The 23120-nt window shown below is 41.9% G+C and overlaps 3 protein-coding genes across 3 annotated transcripts; 2 read left to right on the forward strand and 1 right to left on the reverse strand.

Annotated features, from left to right (window-relative positions):
• Window positions 1–7: 7 nt before the first annotated feature.
• On the forward strand, window positions 8–5585 carry ERI2 (ERI1 exoribonuclease family member 2). The gene is made up of 8 exons (XM_074918871.1): window positions 8–95; window positions 313–452; window positions 708–835; window positions 977–1133; window positions 1658–1758; window positions 2884–2965; window positions 3626–3714; window positions 3913–5585. The coding sequence occupies exons 1-8, from the start codon at window positions 73–75 to the stop codon at window positions 5254–5256; spliced, it is 2064 nt and encodes a 687-aa protein (XP_074774972.1). The 5' UTR covers window positions 8–72; the 3' UTR covers window positions 5257–5585.
• Window positions 5582–15453, reverse strand: LOC141966701 (acyl-coenzyme A synthetase ACSM3, mitochondrial-like). Its single transcript, XM_074919706.1, has 13 exons — window positions 15241–15453; window positions 13581–13791; window positions 12656–12863; window positions 12285–12428; window positions 11272–11428; window positions 10285–10364; window positions 9436–9559; window positions 8990–9070; window positions 8229–8330; window positions 7025–7152; window positions 6810–6909; window positions 6260–6379; window positions 5582–6109 (listed from the first exon to the last, which is right to left on the reverse strand). Exons 1-13 carry the CDS (start codon window positions 15451–15453, stop codon window positions 6023–6025), a joined length of 1755 nt encoding a protein of 584 aa, XP_074775807.1. The 3' UTR covers window positions 5582–6022.
• A 3911-nt stretch (window positions 15454–19364) lies between these two features.
• Window positions 19365–23046, forward strand: THUMPD1 (THUMP domain 1 NAT10 acetyltransferase adaptor). The gene is made up of 4 exons (XM_074919050.1): window positions 19365–19593; window positions 19960–20140; window positions 20507–20755; window positions 21311–23046. The coding sequence occupies exons 1-4, from the start codon at window positions 19381–19383 to the stop codon at window positions 21637–21639; spliced, it is 972 nt and encodes a 323-aa protein (XP_074775151.1). The 5' UTR covers window positions 19365–19380; the 3' UTR covers window positions 21640–23046.
• Window positions 23047–23120: the final 74 nt, after the last annotated feature.

The raw sequence follows: 23120 nt of genomic DNA on the forward strand, positions 1-23120 counted from the left end.
TGAAATGGCCGCCGCGGCGCCGAGCCCGCTCCGGGCTGGTGGCTGCCCGCCCGCCCGGCGCTGAGGGCGGAGATGGCCACCAAGCGCCTGGCCAGGTGCGGGCCGCGGGGCAGGCACTGGGGGGGCGCGGGGCCCTCCCCCTGAGGCCCTTGAAGGGACCGTGGGCGGCGGTGGCGGGAGAGGCCCTGATGGCGGCCGGAGGGACCGGCAGCGGGGTGGGAGCGGCCGCCCGCCCCCCCAGGCGCGGAGGGGAGGGGATGCGGCGGCCCCTCGGCACGGGGGATGCTGAGCCGGTGCCCTTGCGGTCCGCAGGCAGCTGGGGCTGGCGCGGAGCAGTGCGCGGGCGCGGAGCAGCGCGCGGGCGGCGGCGGGGCAGCGCTTCGGGTACCTGATCGTCATCGACTTCGAGGCCACGTGCTGGCGGGACCCGGGGCGGGGCGGCCCCGAGATCAGTGAGTGCGGGGCGGGCGGCGGCCCGGGGAGGAGGGAGGGGAGGGAGGAAGGAAGGGGGGGGGGGTGCCCGGGGCCTGGCGTGCGTATGCCAGGAGGCGGCTTTAAACGTCGTGTCTTCAGTACATTGTGCTCTTAATAACGCCCGGCGATTCCACCCCAGTTTAAAGCACATGGAATAGTTCCTGTGAACAGCTTTAACCTTCCTGGCACTGGGGTTTTTTAGGTTGTTTTTCCTCATTTTGTTTTTGTCACAGTTGAATTTCCAGCAGTCCTGTTAAACACTTCAACGGGAGAGATTGAATCTGAGTTCCACACATATGTCCAGCCCCAGGAGCATCCTATTCTCTCTGAATTTTGTACAGAACTAACTGGCATAACACAGGTATGATTGCTATTTAGCATTATTTTACACCAGTATAATCGCTATTTACTGTTTTATTTAAAGAGGCCTTTAAAGGGCTAAAAAGAAATAAACCTCAAATTTCAGTGCACACTAACATACATCTTGTTTTGTTTCATAAAGAATCAAGTTGACGAAGGAGTCCCTCTAAACATTTGTTTATCACAGTTTTTGAAATGGATTCAAAAGATACAAAATGAGAAGAAAATTATATTCAGTACAGATATTCTAAGTAATGCTACTTCAGAAGCAAAAGCATGTACCTTTGTTACTTGGACAGGTAAATAAAATTTTCATTTGCTTTTTCTATGGAGTAAGCCCACATAAAAAATTAACATTTGGTGGTGCTAGTGAGATTGTGTTTTCACTTCTAGGCAGCCAAAATCCTTGGTTTCTGGGTATGTGCAATATTGGGATAAGACTGAAAATATAAAATTCATTGAATGCTGACATTCACTACATCTTTGTCTCCAGGGTCTCGTTACATTTTTCTGCTTTACATGTAGTGAACTGTGTCACAGTTCTTAATGTGTCTAAATGATTTAATGAGGTCTTTGAGATCTTTACCCATGGGAAGTCATTCTTTAATAACAACAGGCATTCACTTATCTTGACGTCCCATTGCAGCAACCCTAGTGCTTTTCATGTACAGAGACTTCATCAGCCTGCGTCTCCTGTCCAGCAGTACAGGACGCTACTACTATGTTGATGTTATGTCCCTTTATATAGATATTAAGCCATGTTTATATAGATTTTAGGCTGGTTCTTTAGTGATGGATTATATGTGGGGTTTTTTCTGTGCAGACTGGGACCTGGGTGTGTGTTTGCAGTATGAGTGTAAAAGGAAGCAGCTGCGAAAACCTGACATTTTAAATTCCTGGATCGATCTCAAGGCAACATACAGGGTGAGATGATCAACAGACTGTGAAACATCTATACCCATGTTATCATCTTAAAGGCTACCTGTATCTGAGGTTACAAGCCAGTGTTGTATGTTCCAGTGACTAGAGTAACCCGTTTGTTTTCTTGCCATGTTGTTATCACTCATTAACAAACTGCATGCCCTAGAACTGTGTGAATTTTAATAGAAATCTTAGTGCAAGGAAAACAACCTGGTGTTATTATTAGATAAATGAATGATAATCCTAGGACAATTTTTTTGAGCTGCTCTTCCTTTCCTGACATCTTTTGCTCTGCTTGCTTCCTAACTTCCCTCACTTTGTGTACCCTTATTGCTGTCTTACGCTGCTGCATAGAAAATAGTCATCATCATCATCTGTTTAGAGGTACTTAAAGGTCTAGCATGTGAGCTGCACTTGGACCAGAAAGTATATTCTGAATAGTATGAATAATGCAGAATGAACATATATTTGATTACATAGTCTACATTGCAGCAGAGCTCTAAAGCAGGGGCTAAGAGCCCCCAAGCGTACCTTTCCCTGTGTAGTCAAGGAAACTTTCAAAGCGTGGTCTGGGAGTTTACCTGTCCTGACACTTGGAGCTTAGGCTCTTGACCTCAGTATCAAAATTAGGCCTCTAAAGATAAACAGCATGACTATTCCCCCTTTCTTGTGATCAAATGAGATGCTGGGAGTGAGTAGCAATATTCACTTTTTCTTGTTTAAAAATAATTTATACCCATGCCAAATATATTAATGCCCGTGCCTTTGCAATATGCAACAGTTCAAACATCTCAGGATTTTATAGTTGTATTCTTCAGTGCTGCTCTGTTAAGGCCTTCATCAATGTAAGCTATAAAGTGCAAATTAATGACTCCAGAGCTAAGACAGAACAGATTAGTTTAAGACAGAGAAAGGATTCATGGTTCTTTCCATTCCAGTTTGTTACAGGGTAAGTCACTTGCGGGTTTAAGCTTATTTATCCTGACTGTAAAATTAAGATACCTGGCTTGTATGATTGCCTTGTGAGATTTATTATTCATAAGGTGATATTTCTGAAATGGTTTTCTCTTCACCATGAAGAAGTTTTGAAATGCTTTATGTTAAGCACCTGCATTTTTTTTTCCTTAGGCCTTCTATAATAGGAAGCCTAAAGGGCTAAATGGCGCTTTGCAGGATTTGGGGATAGCTTTTGCAGGACGGGAACATTCTGGTAAGTATGATATGATGATCCTCATTTTAATATATTTTTTATAAAGCTAACTACTATTTAGCTTTAGTTGACTAAACTAAAGCAGCTAGTAATAGCCAGTCATTACTCTAAATAGTAACAATTGTTTCCAGGTCATGCAGTGTTCTGTCCAACAAAAACATCAGAACAAGAAAGGCTAGATGCTTCAAAGACCAGAGTTTTTTATTTCTAACCTCCATACTTTATTTCTGAAATCTCTCCTAGTGCTATTGAGTGCAGGATCAATTTCTGAATTGCTAGGGTGCAAATGAGGTGGAGGAAGGATAAGGAAACTTGATTTTACCTGACAGCCCTGGACAGCATATTAGTGTAACAATACCAGCACAATATGATTTTTTTTTTTAATTTTTTTTTACAAGGTTAACAAAACAGAACAAGGATTTTCAAAATTGTGGATACATATTCAGCTCTGGATTGCCTCTTTAGCTGTTTCAGCACAGGGAATTTTTTGGAATTTTTTTACTTCCGTTTCCATTTTTTGAACTGGATAACTATGTTACAGAGTTCTGTGAATCCCTGTCATTTATGTAAGGCTTACGTAGATTTCATTTCTCCTCTAATAAGAGCTAACCCCAGTAGTAGTTTAAAAACAAGACATTAATATAACCTTATTCTTTTAAGGGTTGGATGATTCTCGGAATACTGCCCGTCTTGCTTGGAGGCTGATTTGTGATGGTTGCGTGCTGAAGGTTACTAAATCTTTGGATCAGGTTAGTATCTACTTCATATCTCCCTTTCTACTTGATTTGTAGCCTGGAATACAGATGAAAGGTGAGCTATGCAAATAATAAGCATCTTGACTTGAACAGAACATCCTTAGGCTGATACGCTTATTAATTTTGTGCATTGATTCCTAAAACTTCTGGGTATTAACTTTCCAAATCTCCTTTTGTTTATGGTCCCCCCAGGCACATCAGAAGAATAATTTAATTTCTAGAACACTGACTGTAAACTTCACTGACAGGACTCCACTGGGAAGTAACAGCAGACCTGAAACTTCTAGAGATGGAACTTGTGAAACAAACTCTCTGGCTGAGAGAAACCAGAATGGTGTTGCTGGAATTAAGAGAAATTTGAATGTACAAACTGAGGAACAACAGAGCACTTCCACTGATTCCTCCGCAGATGTCCACACTGTACCTAGCAGCAGCTCAAGGTCTGGGTTACGTGCTCAAGCACAAAGCTCTTCAGCAGCATCTACTGACAGGTTTCCTGTTCCTCTTGAGCAGGCACAGCAGTCCCTCAGTACTGCAGCAAAAGGCATTTGGCAAGGATTGGGCAGTGAGCAGCCTCTGAGTAAAGCCAGATCTGGTCCTCCAGCACACAGACCGGGACTAGTGCTGGTCTCCACCACCATCACCTCAGTTAATGTCTCCAATGAGGAGATCAGTACTAGTTCTGACTGCTTATCTCTGCTGACTGACTGGGAAGATGTCGCTTTAATACCAGAATCTCAACATGAACAAAATTCAAACTGTGTTCAATTCAAAGATGACCCAAGTACAGATATTTTAACAGTGTTTGAAGAGAAAACAATTTCAAAACCATTGGCTGTGATAAGTTCAGATAATCAAAGTTTGGAGAAAACTGTAATACCTGTGGAACCTCTCAAATCTACCATTTACAAAAGTCCTGATACTACTATCTATAATGCAGGAACAGTACAAAGGCAGACTTCAAATTTTTCAGCTTTGAAGTTACCATCTGCAAAGGTAAATGCTATTTCAGCACAATCAGCATTAACTGGAAATTATTCTACTCCTTTGGAGGCTCCTAAAAGAAAGCCAACTAGTCCAAAAACATTCCCGCCAGCAAAAAAACAGTCTTTCGCTATATATCAAGAGAAATCCTCATCTCTTGATCACTCCTCGCCTTTAAGAAGTTCAGATTTGCCCAGAGTGTCTCCTGCCATTCTGAACTCCACAGTCAATTTGAATCAGTCAGTAAGAGCTGTGAAAAATGGAAAACTAACTCCCCCTCTGTGTAACTGTGGTCGAAGAGCTAAAAAACTGTATGTGTCAAATGCTGGTCCAAATCATGGCAAAGCATTTTTTTGTTGTCCTGTTGGCAAGCATGAAGGTAATAAGAAAGGCTGTGGATACTTCAAGTGGGAATATGCGCTTCTAAAAGAGAAATCTAATGGTCTCACTCAGAATGCAGATGCTTTGACCTCTCTTGGAACTTACACTAGTAACTTAGGAAATTCTTCCAACAAAAAATACTTGTGTCTTAGACCCTCTATGAGAACTTGAAAGTTGATAAGTTGTTTTTTTAATCCGAATCTTAAGCATGATCAACTAACTGAGTTTAATATAATCAGGACAATCACATGATGTCAGATATATGTTCTGAATATGGGACAAAATGACATTGCTTGGTTAACATAGGTAAAAATGGAAATTTATCAAGCATACAAAAATATCAATATATCATAAAGTGTTGTTAATGAAGTGTGAGAGAACAGCCAAAACTAGTAAGTACTAAAATTAAAGTATGAGCAACTGTTGCTACACCTCTTAAATTTCTTCTTTATTATGTGTTTTAAATTATTTACTAGTCCAGTCCTTAAAGACCATTTTAATGATACAGATTTTATTTATGCTATTTTTTCTAAATATACTTGTAATGATTATAACTACCTTAAAAATTCATTTAGTTGTTGCAGCTCTCAAAAGTTAATTTTGAAGCAATAGTGTTCTCTTAAATTCTTACTGTTTTTTATCATTTAAAATGAAATAACAATAAAGTGCTAGTGACAGTTCATTAAATAGTTTATTTAACACACATCTGTTGCTCTCCTGACTATGAGTTTCCCATTTCATTTGTGTCATTCTGCCTGCTTTTGTACTATTAGTTATTAGTGTAGTACCTGGGACAGTCACATACTAGGAATTGGGTAAGAATTTATTCAAACCTAAACAAAGAAGGACATAGTATAATGTTTTTTACTTTATGTTACTGAGTAAATCTGCAATATTTTACTTTGTAAAAAATTCCATTAAAAAGCAACAAGTACTTTTAATCTTTTCTCCACTCCTTCTGGCGCAGTTCATTTCTTCTAATCTTCCCACTAATAGTTTTTGGTAACTGTTCAACAAACTCCATCTATTGGGAAACAGAGGAAATTGCAATACAAAACATACAGTTTACCTAAATTTTTACTTTAACCTCAGCGGCATAGATTTATAAGCCACATAATTTTCAGTACCCTAAGACAGTGGGTGCTAACTGTTATTTGGGTGTTTGAGCACTCACCTTCCTCGGATATTTGTATGGAGCAGTAACTTTCTTAACATGGTCTTGTAGCTCTTTCATAATTTTTTCCGGATCATGCGAAGCATAGTCAGGTGTTAAAACAATAAAGGCTTTCACTACCTAAAGAAGTTATGGCAGCAATGGTTTAAATACCAATGAAACAATATTACACAACTATAGTTTGAAACTCTAACCAAACATTTGTGACAAACTGCAGAATAATGTATAGGGCAGGTACAGAAAGCTTTGCTATTGGTCTGGACTGTGCAGGCAGTTTATATACATTTAATAAAGATGAAAAACTAAGTATTTGAATGACAGGGAAAGCTTCAAAGTGTGCTTTTGTTACATTTGGGGCAATTGCCTTGGTCAGTTTTTCCTGCATGGATTCTCCACTGTCTGACAGAGTAGAAATGCCATCTTGAATTCATTTAACTTAAAAAATTTTTAAAAATAAATCCTTGGATAGACAAATCCTTTGGAAGTTGGGCTTTATTAGCTCTGGTATGCACAAGTTATTTAAATATATTAGCTTGTTTAACTTGTTTACCTCTCCTCTGATGGGGTCTGGACTGCTGACAACTGCAGATTCCACCACTGCAGGATGCTCTACTAGAGCACTTTCTACTTCAAAGGGTCCAATACGGTATCTTTAAAACAGAAGGAAGGGCTTTTAGCTGTATTTGATAACATATAAGCATAACTTCACATCTGAATCATCCATGTTATTCAAATTTAATTTACTGTTAATTAGTCTTAAATTACCCGGCAGAATTAATTACATCATCGGCTCTTCCAACAAACCAGAAGTATCCATCCTCATCCATTATCCCTCTGTCACCAGTGACATAAAAATCCCCACGTATTGTTGCCTCTGTTTTCTCTGGATCATCCTAGGAAATATTAAATTGCATTTTACATGAAAACTACCTGAAAAATACCTGAAATGGCATTCTAACATAGTCAGCATAAAAGTTACTGTAGAGTCAAATATTCAAAAATTTCAGCTTTTCAGACTGGTCCATACTGTGGTCATGTGCATCAGATTCAAGTGGGACATTAACAATAGAGAATTATTAATTCACCATTACTAAGCTACAAAATTAGATATAAAATTGTGGTAAATGTATGAAGTTTCACTACTTGTGACTGACTAAATATTTAATCATAATATATTGTGCCACACAGCTTTAGGAAACACTGAAAATTGCAAAAATAGTTAGGCTTATGGAACCGAGAATTCACTTTTAGGTGATCATCCTTTAATGATTTTTTTCCTTTGTATTTCTAGCATCTCCTATGCTGAGATTTTTTTTTTTTTCACCCCCAGAAAAGTTTTGCCTCAGCACAGTGCAAGTAATAAGCACTTTCTACAGCCAATGCAACTGACTTCTGTAAGAATTTTTCAAGGCAGTATGCACGGTGTTCCTTTCCCACATGCTCAGTACTGCTCAGAAGACCTGACTGTAGGCTGATACTACCCGTAAAACTGAATAAGGTCTCCTGGTGTCAGAACTGAAAGCACTATGCATTTCTTCTACTGGTTGGACTGAAAATTCTAACATGGAAAAAAAAACCTGAAAAATGTTGCTGTGCATGAAACACTCCAGGAAGCTCAAATCTGGAGGGAAGGGATTTAAACAGTGTCCTATTTCTCAGATGGGGGCTCTAGCCCTTAGGCCAAAGAGTATTTTGGGATTAGAGGGTTTGTCAAACACTTCCCTTTCTATTAAGGAAATAACAATTGAAAGTGGATTTTAACTTGCTAGACAGGACAATCTCATCACACACATAATTGTATCAGTAGACCAAGCATCTACAGGAAAAAAAAAAACCAACAGAAATCCCTCTTTCCTCCCCACAGGTTTTTAGACTGGTAATAAGAGTACATGTAAATGAAACGGAGCATCAGATTCCTTGTGACAGAGATTTAACAGGATATCTACTCTCACTGTAGAAATACTCTTACAGCATAGCAAGTAAAAAGAAAAGGCGATCTTGTAGGTTTTACTCTGATGGCAATATCTCCTTCTTTTCCAGGAGGCAGAATATTACTGTTTTCATCTATAATCTAAAAATAAACAAAACACAGTTTTATTATCTTGGAGCCAAAAAGCATTAAGTTAAAGTCAGAGTCTTGGTGTGCATTTAAAATACATAATTGAAATTATTTTTTTGGGAGGAAATGATTTGCAGCAGCAGGGGATCTTACTCTGACAACTGAAGTGTAAGATTATTACTAATCCACTGCACTTTGTACTATGTCTTTTATCTGAGGAATGCCAAGTACTATGCAAACATGTAGTGAGGTTAGTAAGACCCCAGGGAGGATCATAAGTAAGAGGGTGGGAAAGCTTAGAACCGACAGGCTATTGCAAATTGATCTGGTGCTAGAATCTGCTTCAGCGGTTTTGTTATCACCAGGAAATAACATTCATTCCCACTCTTCCTTAACTCAGCAATTTAATTTCTATCATTGCCTTAAAGTTTGATATCCAACTGTCAGTTAGCAGTGGGTTGTCATCTATGTCGGCAAGGATGGCGCAACAGGGACATCCAATTGCTTATTTTGCACGCTCAGTTCAGGGCAGTAACATGCATTTCTTCACTCTTTCGTTCACTGCTGAATGATGGTACATGGTACAGCTCTGTGTCAGAGCTTTCAGATTTCCTCTTTAGTGGAAAGTGATTATGCAAGAGAGAGAGATTGAGTCACCAGAGGTACAATACCTTGACATCATACTCTGGAGATGGCTTTCCCATAGAGCCAGGTTTGATTTTCATTCCCTTAAAATTTCCACAGATGAGCACCTGTAACAAGTGGTGTGGGTTTTTTTGTTGTTTTTTTTTTAAAGTGTGGCCTGTATATTCAGTCTTTAGCTTAGGTTTAAAATACTCAGCTAATACTGTGTGTTTCTATATGAAATACAAATTGTCTTCATTATAATCATATATCAAATGATTGAAAAACAGTCCTTGGGTTTTGGGTGAAGTTGTTATGATTGTTCTATGACTTACAAAAACTGATTTTTCCACTGTTGCTTATTGCAATTAACTTTTCCCTGGAAGTCATAACTATGTATAATAATTTTAACCACTTTTTCTTGGCAACCTGAATGGAACTTATAGCTGTATCTGTAAAGCAGACATTTTTACACTCATAAAGCAGAACATACAGTTTCTGTCTGTCCATAGCCTTCATGAATATCCAGCCCAGTCTGCGCTTTCCATTCTTCCATCACGTCAGGGTTGATTGGTTCCCCAGCACTCACACAGTGCCGCAGGCTTTTGAATGTATAGCTTAGTGGGAAAGAGAAAACAAATAATTGGCAGTCTTCTATCTGCTATGTCCCATTCACTACTGTATTCCTGTATTGTGGGGTCCTTTCTACATAAACCCAAATTTTTTACTGAGTCCTGTTCAATCCATTTGAACTGTGTAGTGTTAAACAAAAACAAATCTGAAAAAATTCAAATAAAGAAAAAACCTGCTGTTTTACTTCTGTATTATTTTAGAAAAATCGAGTGATCAGTATACTGTTTCTAACCCTAGAATCTGAACTGGGGTCTAAACTGAAGAGGAATAACAAAGTTCAACCCTAATGACAATAAAAACTCATGAAAGGGTTAAAGGAGGCCACCACAGTCTTTCATACATTTCACCAAGCTGTGCTGACACACACACATCTTGTAGCTTATAGCACTGGATGAACAAGTGGAAAAACAAATGGAGGGGGTATGTGATTATAAAAGGATATCATGGGTATCCTATTACATCTTCAGCTAAACTGCTTTTCAAAGTCTTACCAAAGTTCATTGTAATTTATGAAATCTGAGATGGTTAAGCTACCCCTAAATCCTTACTGTGACTTTGTTCCTAATACTTAAGATTCAAAATTTTGAGAAAAAACTGAGCTGTGTTACTGTAATGCCATTGTAAATCTGGAATAAAATCAAGGAGACATGAGCATTTGGTCTACTGTTTTGATCAAATACACCAACAAGGATAGTCTGCTCTTGCTTACCTGGACAGTTGATGTTGCACAAACATTCGATAGGCAGTTGGAGGAGAACAGAAGACAGTTATAGGAAATCTTGAGAGACTCTAGAGAATTTAAAATAAAAAAAGTAAATGTTGCCAATATACTGAAACCTGTGAGGTTTCATCTTCATGTAAGAGATAATATAATGATCTCTGCATCCAGTTTATGAAACATATGAACAAAACATTGTGTCCTAAAAGCAATTAGCTCTGTACTTGCCAACACCAACATACAGCAGTTATATTTAATTAGTTTCTTCTTCAAAAGAGAATCTATATAGTTTTCCAATTAGTTCAACACACCAAAGTTTTTTGCTCTTGAAATCTTGACAGTTTCTCTTGTAGAATTTCTTCGTAATTTCAGTTTAAGTAGAAAATGAGTAAAATCATAAGCCTACTTTTTTAGATGCTCTGGAGGTGTTACAACTGTCAGTGTTCTTCAACATACCCTAACATTAACTAGCAATTTCCAGCTATCTAGTTAACATGGATATGATGATAAAGTAATTCCATGCAAAATGAAACATAGTATTCTTTTTCAAAGTGTGTGGAGGATGTAAGAGAATATAACGTTGGTGCCTTTTGTTGAAATTCAACCTTGCTGCCTCTTCACTCCTTTACTTTTAATTAAATGGTGCAGGCAACTGAAATTCTCATTCATCTGTTATTGGCGCTGATTTTAATAACAATACCGAAGGGCTCCATGAATCCCAGAACAATTTCTTGTGTACTTCACTTTTAGGCCTAATAATGTATGTTTGCAGGTTTGTGCAGTCAAATCCACAGCAGAGTATATGATGAAACTCTCTGGATGTCAAATATGCTCCTGTTTTGGGGTATATATTTGCAGCACTCGCTACTTAACTAATCAGTTGGTTACTGCCTGGTGAAAGCACCAGAGGAAATGAAAATCTGGGCAAGAGCAGCCAGAGAGAATAGTGCTGTTTGTTGCTGGGCTCTCCTCCCTTACCTCAAAGACAATGTGTGGGTCAAAGTGTGGCATCTTATGTACAAATACACACGCCCCTTGAATCCATGGCGAAAAGATGCTACTCCAAGCTGACTTTGCCCAGCCCGTGTCTGACGTATTCCAAAATATATCTGAGGAAGTCAAGTCCAGCCAGTACCTGGTAATACAAGGAAACAGTCCACAGTCTCTATTTGGCAGGAATAAGGTAGATATTAAAATATCAACAAGAGATGTGCTAGTGAAGCAAATCCAGCACTGGTTGTCTTGGGTAAATGGCAATTAGAAAAGGATGAATTTCTGAGCAGGAGTAAGTCACAGCATAGTGAGGATGCCATCAAGGATAGACTGATGTTGCATTTTTCTCAGGGAATTATACTGACAGACAAGCTAACACCACCTCAGAACATGGTGGTATATGAATATGTATGAGATTGCTTGGGTTTTGCTGAATTAACTTTTAAGGATAAGGATTATTTTTGTTTGTTTACTTACTTCTCATCTGGTATTTTCTGAATTATTATTCTTTGCCCGTTAGAGTGCACTGCCATATACGCATTTTATAAACAACATTGCTTTATAAATTTAAAAATTCTGCACTATCAGCATCTTGTTCCTGCAGGAGCTGTGTCTAATCCAGACAAACGTGAATTCAGAAGCCTAACAGACCCAGGTTTTTTCCCCTTTATGGTACAGACTTCATAAACTTGTGCTGATGTTCAGTTCACAGGCAATCTATTATGATAACTACACAGAATGAAAAATTTACCAAAAGTTCAAGAAAATGTTAAAAAGAAGTTACTGACTACATGACTGCTATGTTCTCTATGAACTAAGGCAGCTGGACTCAAACTGTATTGTTTTATGGAAAAAAACCTCCCACTTTTGGGGATGTAAAACAACTGCTGTTTTTTGAACTACTGAAACAAAAGTTTCTGGTAAAAATCTTGTGTTTCTCTTCCTTCTGCTATGTGATCAGTGACAGAAATATGTCTGATTTAAAGCAATATTTGTACCTTCCACTTACTGTGAGGCCAATACCATAACTGCTGTGGGAATGTTGAGTCATTTTTGGAGATCCTGTAGTTCCACTGGTAAAATAGATAGCCATTGGATCTTGACATTTTGTGGTCACACAGTGGTGATCAGAAGAAGCATTTCTTAAAATAAGCAAAATGATGAAGATTTGAAAGTGTGACTTACAAATTTTTGAAAGTATTTAGCCAAAATAAATGCAGCAATCAAAGGTGTCATAAACATTTTTTCCACTGTGCAGCCTTAAAAGGGTAAAAAAATATTAGTCTGTGCCAACATTTCCTATGCAAAACAAACCACCGTGTTTTTCTTTCATTATTGCTGTGGTGCTTTCACAGTGGTATTTACTCACTTCAGGAGATCTTTAAAGTTCAGCCATCCTTCTCTGTGGCCCTCTGACACAAGCAACTTGAATTTCAGAGACTGGCATTCAGCCTCAACAGAGTCTACAGCTGGGGCGACAGATTCATCAGTGATGATACACTTTGCCTTGGATTTCTGTAGTCGATGAAGAATGTCCTTTGCTGTCAACTGCTGTGTGCCAGGAATCAAGACAGTTCCTAAAGGAAAGGGAGTGGAAAAACAGCCTCAACATTTAAGAATAACACCTGTACTTACAAGCAGACTTCAGCTTAGTTTGTTCTTTTGAGTGGGACAAAGCTGTATTAAAAGCAGTACATGGCCCTACATTTGTAAATACACTGATTTCTTTGATGGATTAAATGCTACGTGAGGATTCAAGTTAACAAACACTGTATTGATCACGGGACACTAAGAGAAATCAACAGAATAACTTTCCTTGTTCTGAAAACACTGCCCCAGGAACATGCCATCTCCCTGGATTTGCGCTCTTTACTGGGAAACATAGCTGTTGCCTCACAAGGTATATTGCTAGTGTTTGTGAGGCACCAAGACATGCTGGGCTGTAAATACTGGGAAGCTGGGTATTTAACAATCCCACAGGGGAACATGTGAAACACTTCATTAAGTGTGGGCTAATTTCACTGCAAGTTAGCAAGAGGGTGCATTTGGGATGCATCAAAAGTGCTGGAAAGCCGAGAATGACAGAGGCACATGGACTCAAAAGGTTTCCTCAACAGACAGAGTGTGTGCAAAAATCCTAAAAGCACCATGAAGAAAAAAACTTGGTGTGAAGAGTGTTTTTGACCAGCATGACACTAGTTCCTCCTCATTAGTGCGTTGGTAGTTCTGAGTGCATTAAATAGCAAGGACTGGTTTAAGTCTGTACCTATATACATTCCTATGCTTTTACTAACCTGTTCTCATACAAGCCACATTCACCAGCCACCATTCCGGGATCCGAGGCAGAATCAGAATAACTCTGTCTCCCCACTGTAGACCACAGGCATCAGAGAGTACATTTGACACTTTCCTGGACAGCACTCCCAGCTCCTCAAAGCTCCACTTCACCTCTCCTCCAGCACCATCTACCCACCATAATGCAGGGTTTTTAGACTTTTTTCCCTCCTGTAGAACAACAGGGTACAGTAAAAATGCTTCATTTTAGAAACACACTGCCTTTACCTTAAGTTTGAGGAAGAAAAGCTTATCACTTATTCAGTGCTGGAGAAACCTGGGGATGCAACAGAAATTTGCCACTGTGGATTCCAAATGTGGCAGAGAACTCTCCCTTTGAAACAACAGCCTACAAATATAACTCAGGAAACTAAATTTGTATTCCTTTCCCGAGTTCCTCCTCTTAGACTCTGAAGAGGTTGTACTGTAATCAGCACAGAGAAAGAAGAATCCTTTTGGTTCAGATCATGCCAACAAAACAGCTGATGAATTTGAGTACCTCTGGGTTGTGCCCCAGAGTCTCCTGAGCCCTCAAAGCTCATTTCAACTTCATCTGGATTTGGGCCTGTCTGGTACTTTTGAAAATTCAATCAAAGTTTCAAAAGCATACACCCACACAGTGTGACCTTTAATCAGTGTCTCACCTAACTGATGTGTGAAGTGATTTGAAACGTATGCATATAATGGGCTTTAAAGGGGGCCAATGCATTTAGCAGTAATAGCGTAGTAAGGCACTTCCTGAGCAACAAATTCACTGGGGCAGCAAGAATATGACACCATATTATCTATTTGAAGGTACAATGGCACCAAGGTTCGTTTTCAGGGGAGCAGATTTTATCTGTGCACTTCAGGGGGCAAAACCTCTTCTCCAGAGGCTGTTCCTTGCTCTGTTTACAGCCTGCCAAAGACTGTTTTTTTTTTTTTTTTTCTGCAAAAGGAACAAGTGTGCCAGACAGGTGATACCTCTGCTCTGTTCCTGCTGCCAAGATGGACATATCTGCATTTAGCTCCTCATCATGAACAGCCTGAGCCTGCAAAACCAGTCCTAAATCCATAGAAGCCAGACCTGTGTAGTAGAAAGGTGACAGACCTATACTTCATGGGTTTTTTTCTGTATTCCCTTTTGTTGCATAGAGTTTATGTTTGGTTTGGGTTTAAAAGTTGCTCAGTTTTGTAGATCCCAAGTCCTTGATGCAAAAGATTTCACATTTGGGACACATGGGTGAGGTTTGACACTACAATATTTATTATTCATTCCACAGGCAGGCAGTGAAACACACAGAGGTCAAGTGATTTCCCGGGCACATCCAGGTAGGGCGCATGTCATGGCTGATGGCAGAATTGATGCAAGGTTTTGGTTCAGTTCAGAGTCTCATTTATGAAGCACTTATTTACTCACACTCAATCTCACTGGAGTTACTGATTTAAGGAAGGAACTATTTGGACTCATGGGTAGGACAGCATTGGCCTAAGGGATCTAAAGGTTCAAACTGCATGAGATGATGACGAGATTATAACCAGAACATAACCCCAGTGTCTTGGTTATTGGATTTGTCAGATACTCAGCGTTAATGACCATCATCAAATACTTCAGCATCAGAGAAACCAAGTAATTGTTACCTTTTCTACTTCAGTCCATCTGTCCAGCACATCTCTTGCAAAGTTGAAGTACTCTGGCACCTCTAGTCTGTACTGCTGTTTTATGGCTTCATAATTCCAAGAGGCATGAACTGGGTAGCACCGGCTGCAGAGTTGAAGAGATCTTCTCAGTGGAGCCCACAGGGATGTAGCACTTGGGATCTTCAGTAAAAAATGCACCGCAGCAAGAGCCATAATAGTCTCTTCAAGGTTATTCCTTACTGATTATCTCTCCAAGAAATGCTACAGTGATACAGATACAAACCTGGTATCAGCCAATGCAGAGAGGAGCACAGTGAAACACACTGAAACAACAATCCCAACTGTTAACTGGAGTAACTTCTGAGAACAGTTATAGTTCAGCCATTGTCTGGCCCCTGCTCTCCAGTGACCATCATGCTGCTGAGATCCTCACCCTGCATTCAACTAGCAGCACTCAGCCTTGTCACTGTGGCAGCTTTCCTATAATTCATGTTCCTTTCTTTCCTACAAGCCCTGCTAATCTTGTAGATCACATTTCAGTTGCCTCATACAGCAGAGAGGCACTGAACACTGTCCAAGCACTTCAGCTCTGACTTCTGTAAATGAAATGTCTGCTACTGGCTGACAATACAGAAGCAACAGCATGGACGAAGATGTTGCACAGATAATCCAGCAATTGTGCCTGAATTACTGGCTGACCATGGTGTCACTTGGTATGAAGATATTTACAGTTTTTCTAGTTTATCAGCACTGGGGATACATTTGTTTCCAGGAATTAAATGTATGTAGCAAAGCCCTGGAAAGATTCTAAGTATTGATGTTTTAAACATTATTTTGATGTGTGGTCAGCAAAAAGCATCACTTTAAGAGACAGGGAAACTTTAAAAGACCCCCTGAAAAGGGATCCAAAATGTAAAGCCTTACTTCTCAAAAAGAATCAGCTTAGCAGGAGGCCTGAAAACTCTGAAGTAATTATTTTCATGCATTGTCAACTGTCTTTTGTTTACAAAATATAAACACTGCTAGTTCCTTATGGAATTAATAACTACCCAGCTGTAAAATCATGTGATTTTAGTGATTTAGTGAAGCAAAGGGACATTTTTTTGATCTGTAACATTCTGTCTGCATATGACAAACACAGGAGAGAAACCCAGACAAATGAAAGACAGAGGACAGGGAGCAGAGGGAATGTGGACAGAGAAGCAGCAAATCAGCACTGCTCCAGTGCCAGAAAATGTCTTGGCCAGCAGCTTGCAAGGGTGCGTGGAGGGTCAGTTACCTTGTCAAAAGGCTGTCAATCCCAGCTTACTGCCTCTCTGCCTTGCACCGAAGTGAAGCCCTCTCAGTCATGGTCTGACTCCTTGCACAGATCTGACTCCTGGCTGTGTGCCCGCTCTTGCACCGTTTCAGTGTCCGGTGACGAACTCATGCGTTCCTTACATGTACTTTGGACTACACAAGGGGCAGCCAAGTCCAGCACAGCGAGAAGAGCTGATAAGTTTCTGCAGAGGTCAGAGTGGAGGTAGAAAGTGTGAGTCCCAAGTCTCTTCTGTTTCCTTTTCCTCTCCTCTTCCCACCCACCAGCCCATGGAGGATCACAGTCATAAGACCTCGCTACAGCCAAATCACATCTGTTATGCTCCGGCTGGGGCAATGCAGGAGCAACAACCTTGTGACTGGCTTTGCAACTACACTGCTCAGTGGGTAGCTTGAGGGTTCCTCAGATAAACACAGCAGTTCAGTCATGACAACAGAGTATTGATTCCTGGGATGCCACAGCTGGAGCCTGGACCAGCTTTGCTAATAGCTGGTGACTTGTGAGGTGTTGTAAGGGTTCTGCCTCATGTTCAGAAAGCACAGAGTTATGCGGTGCTCCAGCATCGCTGCCGCTTCTGCTCTCCTCCCAGGGGAGAGGCAGGAGGGAACGTGTGCCATCCTCTGCCACCCAGGCCAAAGCCCAGCATCACAGTGGGCATGGCTGTGGCACTGGTGCATCCTCTACCTTCAGCCTCTCTTGTGAAGATGTCACTCACTAGGGAGCTAGGGACAGCTGTAGCTTAAATTGGGGCATCAAGATTCATGAGAGTTTGGCTGCCAGAGACCTAAGTAGTTCCTGCTGTATCTCCATCCTCTAACTGTGGCTCTACAGTCAGCAGAGAGATTGATAACACCCATCTACATTTTTGGAGCAGAACAGTCCTCTGGGTGCTGATCACTGAGGATGACGCTGCACTTTCCAGGCACGTAGGTCCTGTACTTTTGTCAGAACTCCCTCCTGGGGTTCCGCTGACATCTGTTTGTAAACAGCACACTCAAAAGAGATGTTAACGAGCTCCCTGAAATGTTCACTGCAGCAGAAAGAAACTTGATTCAAAACAGATTCCCCCAAACAATAAAGCCGCTCTCTACCTAGCAGTAAAGGGAGACCTACAGTCAGTCTGCAGTAGTGACATTTTAAACAGCAGTGACATTTTAAACAGGTCTTTGAAATGTGACAAAATCTTCCCAGAGGAAAGGCAGAGGAAGAGCCTTAAAGGGACTCCCTACCCAGAAGATCACATCACCGCAGAAGAGGCACGAACATTAAGAGAAAATGACGGCAATGGCTTGTGATAGAGCCAAATGTGCCAGGAATACATAGGCAAGAAGGTTTCCAGTTTAGGAAGAAGGCTCTAACTTCCACAGTGACCTAACCTGTAACCTATTCTTTCGGTAGGGCATATAACTAATTTCCAGAGCACCCATGGGTATTTCCAAGTCCCCCAGCACTTTTCACCACAGACGTATCCTAGTCACAATCTGAGGGTTAATTGCATTTCCTTTGCACCACTCACAGCTGCCCGTAGAAATTCTTCCTCGTGTTTCAAACACGTCCTGACATGCTCAGCTCCAGAGACTATCACTATAATTCAACAGAACTTTGAGTCTTTCACACAACACCAGCCCTGCAAAGATTTAGTGATTTTAATTTATGTGTGACAATAATCCCACTGATGTCTAACAACTCCTGCAGAATTATATGACCCTCAAAGGCTTTGCAGGAGCAAAGCTTCAGATAAGATGTAAATGCCATCTTGCCGTTGTGGTTGTAACTGATAAATACTGCCATCAATTCATGAAGTTTCCATTTTTCCTATTTTAAGCCCAACTGGATTCTCTGGATGCAAATAATATGATAGTCCTGCTCTTAGTGAGGCCTCCTTAGTTGTCTCCTCTACCTGTTTTCACAGAATATCGAGGAACTTATGTTTTCCCCCCTTTAATTGCCCAAGAAGCTCAGGAGTTACCGCAGGGAGATGAGGCTCTTACAGAGAGGGATGCATAGAGACACCTTCCTTTAGAAACTACACTACAGGCCATGTATTTTTTTGTCAAAACATGTTCTCTGTTACCTCGGGCCTAAATTGACCGGTATAAAGAGTTTCTGTTTCTGCTGGTCCCTCTACACCGTGACACCTCCAGGAGCCCGGCTCTCCCTCCGCGTGGCTGTAAGGGCCGGCTGGTGTTTGCCACAACAGTGGAGAGCAGGACAGGGTCTGCTTGTTTCCCTGCACCTCAGTGAGCCTCCATCCTCTCCTCTCCCCAGCCCGCCATTTCTCCTAATTCTGGAATCATTAACACAAACCCAGACTTTGATCTTGGAACTGAAGTTTGGGCGACGAAAAAGCGTCAAGGGCTACGAGTGACTGAGTTTGGTCACAGCTGAGCACGCCGAGTCCAGAGAACTGTGCCCGAGGTAATGCGACCTCCCCCTGGCACGCCTAAGGCCTGAGCTGAACTGTAATTTTCAAGGGTGAGTTGTTTGAGGTTTTTTCACCTCCCACAGCACTACAGCAACACCGGCCGTCCGAGGAGCCTGGAAGCCGGCTGCGGGCCTCACCGGGGACCCCACCCGGTGCCGGAGCTCGGCGTCCGCGGAGCAGCACGGCAGCGCACGGGCCCGCCGGGAGGTGCCTCGGTGTCCCGGTGTCGCGGAGCCCCGCGCCCGCCGCCCCCCTCAGCGCGCCCGGCAGGGCTGTGGCGGGGCGGCCGCCGGGCCGCGAGGCGGCGCTGTGCCGCGGCGGGCGGGCGCTGGGGCCGGGCGCGGCGGCGGCGCTGACGCCATCGCGGTGCGCGGCGGCGGGTGGCGGCAGGTGGCCGATGGCCGCGGCGGAGCCGGCGGCGCGGAAGCGGCGGCCCAAGGGGCACTTCGCGGCGGCGGGGCGGGCCAAGCGGCCCCGCGGCGGCGGGCGGCAGCTGGAGGCCGGCATGCGCGGCATCCTCATCACCTGCAACATGAACGAGCGCAAGTGCGTGGGGGAGGCCTACAGCCTCCTCGGCGAGTACGGGGACCTGCTCTACGGGCCCGAGCAGGTGCGTGCGGGCGGGCCCCGGCGGTCGCTCGGTGCTGGGCGGGAGGCGGCCCCGAGGCCCGGGAGCGCGGCCCCGAGGCCCGGGAGCGCGGCCCTGCGCGGCATCGGCCGCCCCCCAGGTCCGCATCCCGCGCTCATGCCGGCGGGGAGAGCAGCGCCGTGAGGCCTCCGCTCCCTTTCTCTGTGTCAGAAAACCTGTGTTCGCCACGCACACGAAAATGCCGGTTTCTGTAAGCAAATCCCAGCGCAGCCCCTCGGGTTGGCTAGAGAAAAGGCCCTTGCCCTTCACTTCCAGGCCCTTGCTGGCGGTTTTTTAAGTCGTTCGCACTGTTACTCGCTATTCACCAGAGACCTGCCTTGTGTGAAGTTTTCAGATCATGAGGAGCGGCTCTCTGGAAGCGAGAGGGAGGAGGATGAGGACGATGTGGAGGCTGCCCTGAAGAAGGAGGTCGGCCAGATCCGTGCCTCGACGGAGCAGAAGCTGCGGCGGTTCCAGTCGGTGGAGAGTGGTGCCAACAACGTGGTCTTCATCAGAACCCGGGGCATAGGTGGGACACCCAGTGATGCTGCATGTAATGCTGTGGGGGTAAACTGCTCTGAACTGCTAGGGACAAGTCACAGAGTGTGACCTCCAAGGAATTTGAGTGTACCAAACAAATACAGGGTTTCCCATTCCCTTTAGCATTGTCACTGAATTTTGTCATTAGCAGAGGCGCTAAAAGTAGAAGAATCTGCTCTGACAAAATAATCTGATTATCCAGTTTTGCTATAGTAAAACAACTCTCTACAGAAAAGGATTTGAGGCTGACAGCAGTACAGCCAAGCATGCGTTTCCCCAGCTTGTTATTTAGAGGGGGGAAGATGGGAAAAAATGCCTTCAATTTGTTTCTCAAACCTAGCTGTTTTTCTTGTAGAACCTGAGAACCTGGTGCACCATATATTAAAGGATATGCATGCCACTAAAAAGAAGAAAACAAGAGTAATTCTGCGCATGCTACCCATTTCTGGAACTTGCAAGGCTTTTATGGAGGATATGAAAAAATACACAGAAACATTTTTTGAGCCTTGGTTTAAAGCCCCTAATAAGGGCACTTTTCAGATTGTTTACAAAGCTCGTAATAACAGTCATATGAGTAGGGAAGAAGTAATTAAGGAACTGGCAGGTATGTATGGATTTCACACAAAACTAAGAACAAGTGTATAAGCAACCCACAACTGCATACATAGCATAGGTCAGATTATCAAAAGTGGGCTTACATAGTTGTTGCTTAAAAGTCTGAACTTTGACTTAAAAAAGCTCCTCTAAGACTTAGAAAATCTTGACATCAGTATTGTTGGTGTTGATATCTTAAGAGACAAGCAGAAGAGAGTACAGTGTTGAATATAATTTGGAGTGTCAGTTATATGTACTTTGAAATAGCTGCTATCAGGCTTTCTCTTTGGATGCTATGTTTAAATAATGTGTTACTATTTCCATTGAATATATGACTCATAAAGTAATTGCAGTGGGATAGTTTTTCAGATACTTCAGTCCTGCTGGTGGTATATTATAAGAGTCCTGCTCCATGTTGCTATTTTAAGCAACTGCAAAAATGAGTAATTGGTTACAGCTAAGGGGGATGTTGCCTTCTCTCGCTTAACTTTTATCCTTTCAATAGGGCATGCTTATACTCCGAAACAGTTTTGCAGCATGTTTTAAACTACATTTTGTTTTACAGGAATTGTGGGCAGCCTTAATCCAGAAAACAAAGTCGACCTTAATAACCCACAATATACAGTTGTGGTAGAAATAATAAAAAACGTCTGTTGCTTGAGTGTGGTGAGAGACTATGTTCTGTTCAGAAAATACAATCTACAGGAGGTGGTGAAGAGCAACAAAGAAGAAACACAACAAACCCCATCAAATCTGACAGAAGAACAGAACTCGAAGGTAGTAAAACCAGAAACCGAGGAGGAGGAGAAGAGCTCAAGAGAAGTAAAACAAGAGAACAAGAATCAAGGTGAAGTAGAAGCTGAGCCCAAAGGGAATGATGCAGTGACAGTGTAGAAAATGTGGTAGAAGGGAAAGGTAAACACAGTCAAAACCTATTAAAAAAAGTTGCCCTAGAGTTCTGAAAGGGCTTTTTAAAGAGGAGAGTGGGTTTTGTTTTGAAATCTTGTTTTTAAGATCCACATGTGTAAGAATTTTAATGCTCGTTGCAGGTGGAGCTGACATCACAGCAGGTGTAAGAGTGCTCAAGGGTGCATCATCTTTCTGGTGAAGCTTGCTGTCATTCTTCACTGGCTTCTGCATTGCCTTTACCTAGCACAGAAAGCATGAGTGTGTGCATGTGTACGTAAATGTGGCCATCCTGACAAATACTGACTCTTCTTTGTTTTATCTGATGGCTACAGAAACCAAAAGGCAGTGCAGAATCAGCTCTGTCGGGAAGTACTGACAGAAGTGAGAGATCTGAAAAAGACAGTTGAGTGCAGAGGGCTTTTAAGGAAGTGACCTGAGAACTTGTGTGACTGCAGAACTTGGATACATTTTTCTGTGTGAACAATGAGCCAAAACTCATCATTTCCTGTGTGATGGAGGGTTACACACACACACACACACACACACATACACACTGCTCTACAAGGATATGCTAAGTCTCGAAACTGAATGGAAAGAACTGCTGTGGTCAGAATACTTGACTACTATGAGATGACTTAGAGTAACAGATCTGACTGTTCTAGAACAGTAGAAGTACAGCACAGGCATTGCAGGTGGTTTTAGCAAAAACTACATGTGTGTTTACATTAGCTGTGTATAAACCAGTTACTGGTTTATAGGAAATGCTATAGTCACTGAACAGAATCCTTTCCAGTAATTTACTGCAAATAGCCTTCTGCTGCTCTTTCCAAAGACTTTATCCTTGGGGGGTTTTATAAAGTCTTTTTTTGTTTCTATTTTTTTCTTGGGTCTCAAAATTTGAATTTAAATACTGCCTGGAAACTTCTCATGAAAGAAGCTCTCCATGATACTACACTGAATAAGGGGAATTAGGTTTTAGCTTTACAGTATTCATTTTGTTTCAGATTGAAAGTAATGGTAGTGAGTCTTTCTGTTGTCTGTTACAGCAGCTCTTTCGATATTCCAGTGACTTTTAAAAACCAACCAAATCCAGTGCAGTTATAACCTGCTTTCTAATAGGGTTTTGAGTATGTTTCCTGTACAACTGTCTAGCTTTATTATTTCATTTCTAGCATAAAAGCCTTTGGGTTGCTATTAGGAAAAGACTCATCTTGAAGAATAACACTTGTTACTTGTCTTGGTTTAATGAAAAGGATGTGTTCAAGTCTCTTGGCAGTGTTTAAATTATATTTTCCTCTTCTCTCAAAATTGTTTTAGAAGTTTGGAAATTAAGATGACTTTTCTCCAGTCCTGTCTCCCTTACCATCCATTTATTAAAACCCTGCTTTCTTACCTCCGTTGGCATTTTCTTTAAATGTTAAAGCTTTTTGTGTGTGAAGTAAAACGAGCAAAGTGTAGGGCACACA

This window comes from Athene noctua, chromosome 15 (genome assembly GCF_965140245.1).
Source record: "Athene noctua chromosome 15, bAthNoc1.hap1.1, whole genome shotgun sequence".
In the NCBI taxonomy this organism is placed as follows: domain Eukaryota; kingdom Metazoa; phylum Chordata; class Aves; order Strigiformes; family Strigidae; genus Athene; species Athene noctua.

Bases quoted from the DNA above. Each gene is read 5' to 3' on its own strand.
- ERI2 (XM_074918871.1), top strand. From the start codon at position 73: ATGGCCACCAAGCGCCTGGCCAG. The intron at 1,759-2,883 runs GTGAGATGATCA...TTTTTTCCTTAG, and splicing joins ATCTCAAGGCAACATACAGG to GCCTTCTATAATAGGAAGCC. The intron at 3,715-3,912 runs GTTAGTATCTAC...TGGTCCCCCCAG, and splicing joins TTACTAAATCTTTGGATCAG to GCACATCAGAAGAATAATTT.
- LOC141966701 (XM_074919706.1), bottom strand. From the start codon at position 15,453: ATGGCTCTTGCTGCGGTGCATTTTTTACTGAAGATCCCAAGTGCTACA. The intron at 13,792-15,240 runs GTAACAATTACT...GTTGTTCTACAG, and splicing joins GATGGACTGAAGTAGAAAAG to GAGGGAAAAAAGTCTAAAAA. The intron at 6,380-6,809 runs GTAAACAAGTTA...TAACTTCTTTAG, and splicing joins CAGACCCCATCAGAGGAGAG to GTAGTGAAAGCCTTTATTGT.
- THUMPD1 (XM_074919050.1), top strand. From the start codon at position 19,381: ATGGCCGCGGCGGAGCCGGCGGCGCGGAAGCGGCGGCCCAAGGGGCAC. The intron at 20,141-20,506 runs GTGGGACACCCA...TTTTTCTTGTAG, and splicing joins CATCAGAACCCGGGGCATAG to AACCTGAGAACCTGGTGCAC. The intron at 20,756-21,310 runs GTATGTATGGAT...TTTGTTTTACAG, and splicing joins AGTAATTAAGGAACTGGCAG to GAATTGTGGGCAGCCTTAAT.